The sequence below is a fragment of the Scardinius erythrophthalmus genome (assembly GCF_964197995.2).
Source record: "Scardinius erythrophthalmus genome assembly, chromosome: 13".
NCBI lineage: Eukaryota > Metazoa > Chordata > Actinopteri > Cypriniformes > Leuciscidae > Scardinius > Scardinius erythrophthalmus.
In genome coordinates, this window is record NC_138233.1 from 27,662,668 (window position 1) to 27,672,949 (window position 10,282).

The 10,282-nt window shown below is 40.2% G+C and overlaps 2 protein-coding genes across 4 annotated transcripts in view; both read right to left on the minus strand.

Moving 5' to 3' along the window:
• LOC308700934 (uncharacterized protein) overlaps positions 1-2,860 on the minus strand; it is a 52,708-nt gene extending 49,848 nt beyond the window's left edge. The window contains exon 1 of one of the 3 annotated variants that reach the window (XM_081382849.1): positions 2,641-2,860. The gene's annotated coding sequence lies outside the window, so the exon portion shown is untranslated. The remainder of the gene's footprint in view (positions 1-2,640) is intronic. The other 2 variants (XM_081382846.1, XM_081382852.1) reach the window with 2 other exon arrangements.
• Positions 2,861-2,888: 28 nt separating this feature from the next.
• LOC308700945 (lysozyme g-like) lies at positions 2,889-4,549 on the minus strand. The gene is made up of 5 exons (XM_081382877.1): positions 4,413-4,549; positions 4,173-4,256; positions 3,867-4,063; positions 3,542-3,680; positions 2,889-3,198 (listed from the first exon to the last, which is right to left on the minus strand). Exons 1-5 carry the CDS (start codon positions 4,414-4,416, stop codon positions 3,065-3,067), a joined length of 558 nt encoding a protein of 185 aa, XP_081239003.1. The 5' UTR covers positions 4,417-4,549; the 3' UTR covers positions 2,889-3,064.
• Positions 4,550-10,282: the final 5,733 nt, after the last annotated feature.

The following is a 10,282-nucleotide window of genomic DNA, read 5'->3' on the forward strand; positions in this document are numbered from 1 at the left end:
TAACTTATAAGATGAATATATAAGTTCCTCTCAGCATGCAAAGTCTATCTTCTCCTGAGAAAGAACTCCTAAAACAAAGCCACGAGCAGGCCAGGCTCTCCATGTGTCCGTTAAGTCCTTCACCCTTACAATAGAAAGTATCCAGCTGGGTCCACACAGCTTGACCAATGAACACGGCCCATTCAGCTGCTCTTTTCCTCTATCTGTGACCAGTTAACTTTGTATCCCCCTGTTTTCCAGGCTCTTTAAAACTCGGTGTGTGGCGTTTCTGGAGGGAGGCTTCCAAATGGAGTGTCTTAATAGTTTAATGAGACGATCATAATGAAATAATTGCACCCTGGGTTTTACGACCTTTTCTTTTCTAAGTATCTTAGAAAGTATCGACACAACAGGACTATTAACATGGCTCATCATCAACACAGGACACAGGCTCTCTTAACACAAGCTCGGAGAGGCTTAATAACCTATAAAAGTACAGTTCAGCTATTTGCCTGCTTACACAACTCATATGAAATACAGAGAGTTAATGAGTGTCAATTACTGTAGATGTTGTGCGTCATCTCTTGTTTTTAACAAGGTAACATAAAAAAACAAAAGACTAATTTAAAATGTATGTCACATTATGGAAGCTTGAACACTTGTTCATGTTGTAACTGCGACTTTATTTCACAATTTTGACTTTATAGAATTTATAGATATAAACTTGCAATTGCGAGAAACAAAGTCAGAATTGCAAGTTTAGCCTTGGTTTCACAGACAGGGCTTAGATTAAGCCAGGATTAGGCCTTAGTTAAATTAGGACATTGAAGTAGCTTTTATAAAAGTGCCTAGGAAAAAAACATTATTGCATCTTGAGGCAAAACAATGGCACTGATTTATTTTAAGATTGCTTTCAGGTAAGACAGCTCGAACATGCATTTTAGTCTGGGACTATTAAGCCTTTTCTGTGAAACCGGGCACGTATCGTGCAATTCTAACTTTATTTATCACAATTACGAGAGTTTATTACTTCATAAGATATAAAGTTTACTAGTTTTTAATTTTTTTTTCTCAAATTGTGAGATATAAACTTGCATTTCCGAGAAAAAAAAGTTGCAATTCTGACTTTTTTCTCGCAATTGTGTTTAGCCTACATCTTACAATTTGGCCTTTTTTTCCCTCACAATTGTCAGTTTATATCTCACAATTCTCACTTTATTTCTTGAAATTGCAAGCTTGCAATTTCGAGAGAAAAAATAGGCTAACTGAATTGTGAGACATAAACTCACAGTTGTTGGGTCACAGTTACCTTTTTTATTTTTTATTCCATAGCGAAAACAAGCTCCTATGTTAGATTTGTCTATATTTTAGGTCTTGTAACTAATTAGCCTACCATTTCTTTTCAAAATTTCAACCCTTTAAATCACCAATATCTTCACAAGTTCATTTTAGCCTTATACAGCCTTTTCAAAGGAAAAATATCTAAATCTAGTGTCTCAATTAATATAAGGTCAGCATATAACTGATAAATAATATGATAAATTCTAACATATCACACCACAGGACTCTAAACTGAAACTAATATTCAAATAATACTAATTGCACGTATAGCCGGACATCAAATGAGACATGATTCTGAGACCAAACTCATAATTTGATGATGAGGCTGTACTACCTGTACAGTAATCAACACACACACACACACACACACACACACACACACACACACACACACACACACACACACACACACACACACAACTGAGAGCAAGAGGAGGGTCATTTGATCTCTGAGCAGCAGGGTGATGCCAGATCAAGCGCCACAGACAATGTTAACACTGTTACCACAGACACAGTTAACACAGATGTTTTTTTCCTAAAGAGCATGAAAACCTGCAATTTAGTTTGTAGAATACATCTCATTTTGCTTTTAACTAAACTGTTTAACCTTCTAGATATGTTGGTGGCTAGATCATGTTAATATTTTCACATATATGAAAAGTTAAAAAAAAAACATATTGTTGCAATATCTACAATTAGGCTATATAGTCTATGAAGTCATTTAATATCTATCCATGTGTTTTTCTTATAGCCCTGAAGGTGAAGAAAATAGGTGAAGGTAATTTTGTGGCTCTCTAAATGTAAAAAAAAAAAAAAAAAAAAAAAAACTAAGATAGTAAACACGACCCAATCAACAACAACCAAGAACTAGCGTGAAAAAAGTTGAACTAAAAAGGTAGGCTACTTACAGGATACAATATTGGAATTTAGGTTGTTAGCCTAGTCTATTAAAAAAAACCCGCAAATGTCAAGATGTGCAAATCTTTAGGCGTTAGGCAATATGACAGCTCGCTGGACTGAATATTTACAGAGCACTATTCAACTATCTTAAGTTATCTTGTTTTACAGCAGACAATACAACAGAGAATTCAAAATGCGATAAACCACGGAAGAAGATAACACGCCGTCGGTTGTAACTCACTAAAAAAAGTTCGCATAACATTATTCACTAGACTAGCGGAAAGTGATGGAGATGTTTGCTTCCCAAACTTCCCAAACAACCGCTTTGTCCAATGTATAGGCTAGTGAGCTCAAAACCGACAGAAAGCCTCAATAAAACCGAAAGAACGTATTATTGCTTTAACGTAGACATGTACTTACGAAGCGAAGAAATCCTAGAGGTATCTGGCCATCCTTAAAACGAGCGAAACATCAGATTTTCACTAATGACATTCTCCAGTGTTTTGTGTGTGAGAGCAGGATTAGCTCAACATCGCCCTCTGTCGTGGAAAACAACAAGCTGTTCCAGTACGTGTTTGCGCTGCTCCACTTCCAGGAGCAACGAAGAATATGAGGTGTGGGGTTTAGAAAGAGATGTGATAAACAGTAAACACACGGACACACGATTTAAGTAAATAAATGGCTTTTACTTCATCAGATAGGAAATGTATTTGTTTTGAAAATGGCCCAAACTTTTAAAAGCTAGGCTATCCTATCAGCATTCATTCCAAAACAGAAGGTTTAATATGAGTTTAACTTAAGTTGATGTGCTCTTTTTAGTTTTACGGGTTCATAACTGCGTTCTTCAGTAACCCTTGCTTTTGAACCACTGGGCTCGGGCCACAACATCATTGGCGTAATCATCTCCTGTGGTGCCCACGTCCATGCGCTCGTATGTACGGACGTTCTTCACACCTGCGTTGTAGGCTGATATTCCCCCTGGAACAGACATTATACTACAACTGAGACATGAAAGTTGAGCGATGAACTCCCTGCATTGTGCATTTACATCTGCAAGATTTCTTTAGTTTGCTCATCTGCAATATCTCTTAGATATTTCCAATCAGATGTTAAGTAGACATTTAGGAAATTACTTTAATATGTTTATGATTTAGAGTGTAAAACTGCTTTTTTCTAAGACTTTATCAGATGTTTTCCAAATTAAGTGCTCTTTAGCAAACATCTTAGAGATGTAGGCCTACTTGTGCTACAGTATCTGCATTTATTCGTCTTTTTGTAATGCTATTTATCTTTATTTATCTCTTGAGTAAATATAGCCTACCTTTAAAGCATTGTTCTGGAGTCCACTGTGGAAACTTTGCTTTAATTTCTTTAATGAAGCCAATGAGAATCTCAGTAGCTTGCGTGATATGTTGCTCACTGTCCCATGCACCTGCTGGAGTGTGGTAGCGTTTGTCAACCTGAAAGAAACACCATCAAAGAAGAGAACAAGAAATGTTCAGAAATGGTTTAACATTCTCTGCTTATTATTTTGTAACGTTTCCTTGCTGATGTCAAAATATTTAGCATGGGATATCAGCTTTAGTTATTATGCTAAATGTTATCTTATGACTTTGAAATAGACTAGATCTATTCCTCTAACCAACCTGCATGAGACCAAAACCATTGCCATGGTCGCCCCACCCATCCTTCAGAGCGGCTCCGGCTCTGGACTCTCTGGATATGATCCCCGCGATCACAGCCGGGTCCATCTTCTTTGCTCTGCCAACTTTAGTGATTATACTCTTGTATTTCTCCATGCGGGCCAGATCATGCTCAGCCAGCTTTTTAGAGGCTTCAACCCCTATAACAAGTTTAAATCAATGTTAATATAAGCTGTAATGTAGAGCTGTATATTTGGCAATCATACAAAAGTCAGATGTGAGTTCTAAGCAGTCATGCATTCTTCTCACCCTTTACGGTTAATTTATCCTGTTTTGCTGTCTTCTCTGATGCACCAGTGGTGTCTATTTTCATGACGTCTCCATAAATGCATGCTAGAAACAACATGGAAAATATGTCCTGATGCTCTTTCAATCATTAAGTAATTATACTGTAGCACATTAATGCAATGCTACACACTAACAAGAAGTTCCTCATAATTCAGACAATGTCAGATAAAAACACACAGTACCTGATATTTTTTAACTTACCCATGACTTAGAACTGCTGTGTGAGATCAAATCACTGAGTTTGATGAGTCCTGTCACTAAATCAGACCGCTGCAGGACGTGATTATATATGATCGCAGAAGGTGTGGTCTCTCTTTTTTTCCTCAGATGATCTTCCACTGAGGTGTGGAGAAATGTGAGGTTACAAAATTTGCAACTGTGACTGCAAAATTTCAAATCCTTTTTTTTTTATTATTGGTCTAAGCACACCCGAGCGCAGTGAATCATACAAACTGACAGATTTATCAGGTGGAGGCTTCACACACCTCAAAAAGGTTTAGTTACTTTTGATTAACCAACTTATACATAACAATAACAAGTAAATCCCTAACTTTGCTAGTACAGACAGGAAAAGAAAGTGAAGAGAAATAAAAGGTTGTGGGAAAAAGTACTTTTATCTGGAAATGTTGGCACTCGTACCAGTGTAAAAGCATGCCAAATTTCAACTTCCTTGATCAAATGCTTGTGCAATTTGTTTAGTTATGGGCCCCAATACAAATGTATCAAATTTGGCAGCCGTTTTGTAGCACTTTCCAAGAATACAAGTAATTTTATTGATTTATTGGGTAACACTTGGTGTCATTTGTTAACATTAGTTAATGCATAACATGAACTAAGGATGAACAGTACATTTGTTACAGTATTTATTAATCTTTGTTAATAAAGTTAATAAAAATGCAGTGTATCATGTTAGTTCACAATGCATTAACTAATGATAACACAACTTTTGTTCTCTTTCAGTCGGTCACATTCGACGTCACGTCGGAACGTACCTGCGAATTGGGATCTCGCCTGAGAGAACAATCACCTTCGAGTGTAAACTAAACGAACTAAACTGTGCATCGCGAACTCCGCCCCTTAGCGTCGGTTATAAATATGGAAGCGGGTGCGCTCGCAGTTCAGCTGAGACAAGCTTTTGTGTTGTTTCAATGCAATCATCTGTGCCACTGATTTACTACGAGTCAGGAAGAAGTTCTGCTGATGTGAAGGCGCTATAGCGGTGGTCACGATCTTCGAGAGCGTTTCCTGCTGTTTCAATGACAGCCTAAAAGAGCTTTCCTTGCATACTGCAGGCTGCACTAATTCCTGCAAGCTGTGCTGCAGCCGTTTCCCGTTTCCATGTGTGCTTCAGCACTTAAAGAGCTTATTTCCCTAAAAAGAGCAAACACGGGTGTGACACGGCATCTTTTTAAAAATGTTATTCCACCTGTGCATTTCTGTATGCAGTCGATCTTATGTCCTTATCTGACGGCCACAATCGCTGGGTGGTTCATGTTTTCACATGCTGTTTTTTTGCATTCGCATTTTTCCCCTCTGCTGTTGACCAGCCGCTGCATGTGTGTAAAAGCACAGCCGCGGGTCTGCTTGACACTGTTGGGAGATCGAGGATCTCAGCGAGAGTTTATCCGACAGGCAAAATCCCCGTGGACCTCCCGCTCCTCAGTGTGGGTTGTCAGGGCATGCTAAGCTTCCCACTGTGTGCTCACGCTGAATCTGAGCTTTGTGGCTGTTGTCTGGGGATGCCACGCAACACATAAATCGCCTTGCCCAGCCCCCTTGCCTTCTTCCCAGAGATGCATGAAGAACTTTGGCAGTATGGAAGCATATTGGTGCAAAAAAAAAAAAAGGAACGCCATTGGCTTAAAAAAGTTTTTGCTCTCTTGCTACCCTCGATGGTGGGGCAGTCAGGGAGTTCGTGGGGATTCCCCAGGTGGAGTGTGCAGTTGCGTTGCATGCCCGCAATGCGCTGCCACCTGGTGGTGGCACCCATCTGCAGCTCCCCTCCAATACCTGTGAGACAACAGCAGTTCGCTGCTGGGGCTTATAGTGCTGCTGGTCAGGCCACCTCTGCCATGCATGCGATGGCGCAAGTCTACTAAGCCAGAGCACTCATATGCACAAGGGTAGTTCTGAGCCGGGGTTGATGCAGGAACTGCGCATGATAACTGACCTTGATCAAGTCACAGCGCAGGCCCCCGGCCGGATGATGTCCACCTTGGTGAGAAGTGCCCCCTGGCTAAACCTTGTAGGGGTGCGAGATCCACCGCTGACCACCGTTTCCTCTATCTCTGAGTCCCAAGAGGGCGTGGGTGGTGGTGCGCAACGCACCTTGCCACCCTCAGCCCCCTCTTCTGTCGCCAACAGGCAGCAGTGTGTGCATTGAGCCTGAATAATACTGCCGTATTCAGGGTTGCAAAGACTCTCCCAACCAGCAGTCATCTGATAAAAATTGCACCTGAACATGACAAAGACTCCAACCTGATCAGAGTGGGTGGCAGACTCAGAATATGTGACAGCCTGGACAAAGACATTTTACATCCTGTTCATTTCATAATTCAGCACTATAACACCCAGCTACTTCATCTAGGACCTTGATGGGTATAAGTGTGTCGTTTTACAGAGAAAAGGTGGGGTATCCTCTTTAAGTGCCACACCACTCGAGCAGTCCATTTCTTCTGGTCCATATGGATACTAATTTATTCTTGATTTCTCTCCAATGCTTGATTTTATGTAGGGGAAAATCTACAAGCTTCTATCCGATCAAGGAAACAATTTCACAAGCAGGGAGTTGTTGTTGGTAGAAGTATTTAGTCAGATGCAAACCCACCCTTAGAGATCAGTTTGCCAAAGAACAGATCAGGTTCCATTTTAATCCTCCCAGCGCACCTCACTTTGGTGAGTCCTAGGAAAGAGAAGTGAGAGGAGTATGAAATCAGCCCTACGGACGACACTGGGAGCTCAGATTGTCACCGAAGAGGTATTGAGAAACATCTTAGTCGAGGTTGATGGTCTCTTAAATTCAAAACCCTTGGGGTTATGTCTTTAGTGATGTGGCAGATCCAGATCCAGATCCCATGATTCTGAATTCCTTGCTTATTGGGCTGCCTGACTCCTCCCTACCTCAGATGGTCTATCCTGAGTCTGATCTACTCAGTTAGAAGAGGTGGAGACACAGACAGATTCTCAGTGATTACTTATGGAAGCATTTCATGCAGGACTTCCTACCGACCTTACAGGCATTTCCATTACAGTTGGAACTGTAGTTCTTAGCATTTCCATTACAGTTGGAACTGTAGTTCTTATCACTGATGAGCAATTGCAGAGAGTGCTCTGAGGAGTGGGCACTGTTTCTTTGTCTACCAGATTTGGGGGGCGGCCCAAAGTCCATGTTCAGTTTGTTTTCTTTTATAAGGGCTGTACAGTTATTAGGTTGGTCATTGATTTGACTTGAGGAGGTGTGGTCTAATCAGAGATTGTGCGGGAGCAACAAGAGTGAAGTAGCTCCAGTTTGGTAATAGCGGAGTGAAAGCATGAGGTCCTGCAATCTTACATATGAATGCAGCAAATTAAGACAGAATAATATCTCTTTCTGCAGCTCCTACACATTGTGAACTACGGGGAGAATATTTGTGATCTTGATTGACAGCTGATGGTGCATAATTATTAACTTCTCATTAATGCTTTGTGAATATTCTTGAATGTGCGTGATTAAAAACAGTGAGTGTCATTTGACTGTTAATTATATTATTTTTTATGTAAATCATTCACTGTTTGTCAGGGTGTGTGCAGGCAGAAGAAGACGAGGAAGGCAGAAGGCTCCAATAAAAACTGTTTACTTACAAATATAACTCAATCGATATAAAATGGCAGGACACGGACACGGACACGGACACAGGTTGCGATTTTACATAGACAAGAACGGACCAAGACTGACTGAACAGAGGGAACTAAATACAGACACTGATGACCACAAACCAGGTGACACAGATAAAAATGATTGACAAGACACAGGTGATGATAATGAACTAATGATGGTAGATATGGCAACGGATGAGTGGCAAGAAAACAAAAGACATGACTAACCAGGCTGAACAGAAACACAACAGTTACACTGTTTAGCTTGTTAAACTGTTGCTAAGTTATATTTCATGTAACATTACAGTGTGGTTTCTATATTACTTGAAATATTTTGTTGATTGTGGTGAGCCTGAACGCCCATTATAGAGCTGTCATGACTCAACATTTTTTGTTGAGCTGTTTATGTTAATTGCACATTTATGTTGTTTTTATGTTATGAGTTAGATTTATTTGTTTATTGTAGAACCACACTCAGGTGATATACATAGCCTCCAAGGTCCTTCATCTTCGCTGGTCCCGGCTCCACCTTGGTCCTCCAAGCTTTGGTCTCCAACCTTCCTGGCTCTGCCTTGGTCTTCTGCCCCCTGGCATCAAGTCAAGTCAAGTCAAGTCATCTTTATTTATATAGCGCTTTTAACAATGTAGATTGTTTCAAAGCAGCTTTACAGAGATAAACGTATAATTTAAGGTAACAGAGATTGTTTTGGCTTTATAGCGGTTCTTTAATAAAGTTATTTTCCAGCTAAAGTTAGTTTTGATTGATTCGCTTCCGTCGCAACAATCATTTGTTATTCAATTAGGGGCCGCTAAGACGACACCATTCTCTCTACACAGACTTTAAACGCGAACCTGTGAGAAACGCTGATGGCGGTCACATGCGCATTAAGAACTGGTTCTATAGTTATGTGCGTTTGAATATATGTGCGCAGGTTTGGAATTCCCTACAAACCAAGCCTAAACAAAGTACTGGTGTTTCCTTATAATTTTTGATACAAAATTTTATTTTATTTTATCAATTCGGGGTAGATATGCGAATTGAGTTTCCCGACAACGCTTTATCTGTAGAGTGGTAAAGGGATCCTCCATAGGGAGAGACTAGTTGGCGCTTCAGCACTGCGTTGTCATCGGGTCCAGGCGAAGGTCCTTCATCAGATCTGGATACGGCCTGGATCCGGCAGACTGCGGGAAAACCTCGGGATAAACACAGACACTAAAATTAGCGTAGATGCCATTCTTCTCATGATGTAACGAGTACATCAGGATTTATGGGAAGTGTTCCCGGTTCCGGCTGACCTAATCTATGCAGCCTAACATTAAATTATAGAAGTCTATAATGTATTATGTGAATGCTAGGTCAAAGAGATGTGTCTTTAATCTGGCTTTGAACTGACAGAGTGTGTCTGCTTCCCGGACAATGGTAGGAAGACTGTTCCAGAGTTTTGGTGCTAAATAGGAAAAGGATCTACCGCCAGCAGTCGATTTTGATATTCTAGATATTAGTAACTGGCCGGAATTTTGAGATCGCAATAGACGTGACGGACTATAATGCGTTAAGAGCTCGCTCAAGTACTGCGGAGCTAAACCATTTAGTGCTTTGTACGTGATCAGCAATATTTAAAAATTTATGCGATGTTTAATAGGGAGCCAATGCAGTTTTGACAGAACTGGGCTAATATGGTCATACTTCCTGGTTCTAGTAAGAACTCGAGCTGCTGCGTTTTGAACCAGCTGTAGTTTGTTTATTAAGCATGCAGGGCAACCACCCAGTAGAGCATTACAATAATCTAGCCTTGAGGTCATGAACGCATGAACTAATTGTTCCGCATTTGTCAATGAGAGCATATGGCGTAATTTAGATATATTTTTAAGATGGAAAAATGCAGTTTTACAGATACTAGACACGTGACTTTCAAATGAAAGATTGGTATCAAAGAGCATACCCAGGTTCCTAACCGACGACGAAGACTTAACAGAGCAGCCATCGAGTGTTAGACAGTATTCTAGGTTATTACATGAGGAAGTTTTTTGTCCAATAATTAGAAACTCTGTTTTTTCAGAATTTAGAAGTAGGAAATTACGAGTCATCCAATTTTTTATATCAGCTATGCATTCCGCTAATTTTGTGAATTGGTAAGTTTCATTAGGTTTTGAAGAAATATACAGCTGAGTATCGTCGGCATAACAGTGAAAGCTAATGCCATGCTTCCTAATGA

What these genes read in the sequence shown, in the direction of transcription:
- LOC308700945 (XM_081382877.1), bottom strand. An exon ending in GGATAAATTAACCGTAAAGG is followed by an intron (nt 4,064 to 4,172) that starts GTGAGAAGAATG and finishes AACTTGTTATAG; the next exon opens with GGGTTGAAGCCTCTAAAAAG. An exon ending in ATGGTTTTGGTCTCATGCAG is followed by an intron (nt 3,681 to 3,866) that starts GTTGGTTAGAGG and finishes TGTTTCTTTCAG; the next exon opens with GTTGACAAACGCTACCACAC.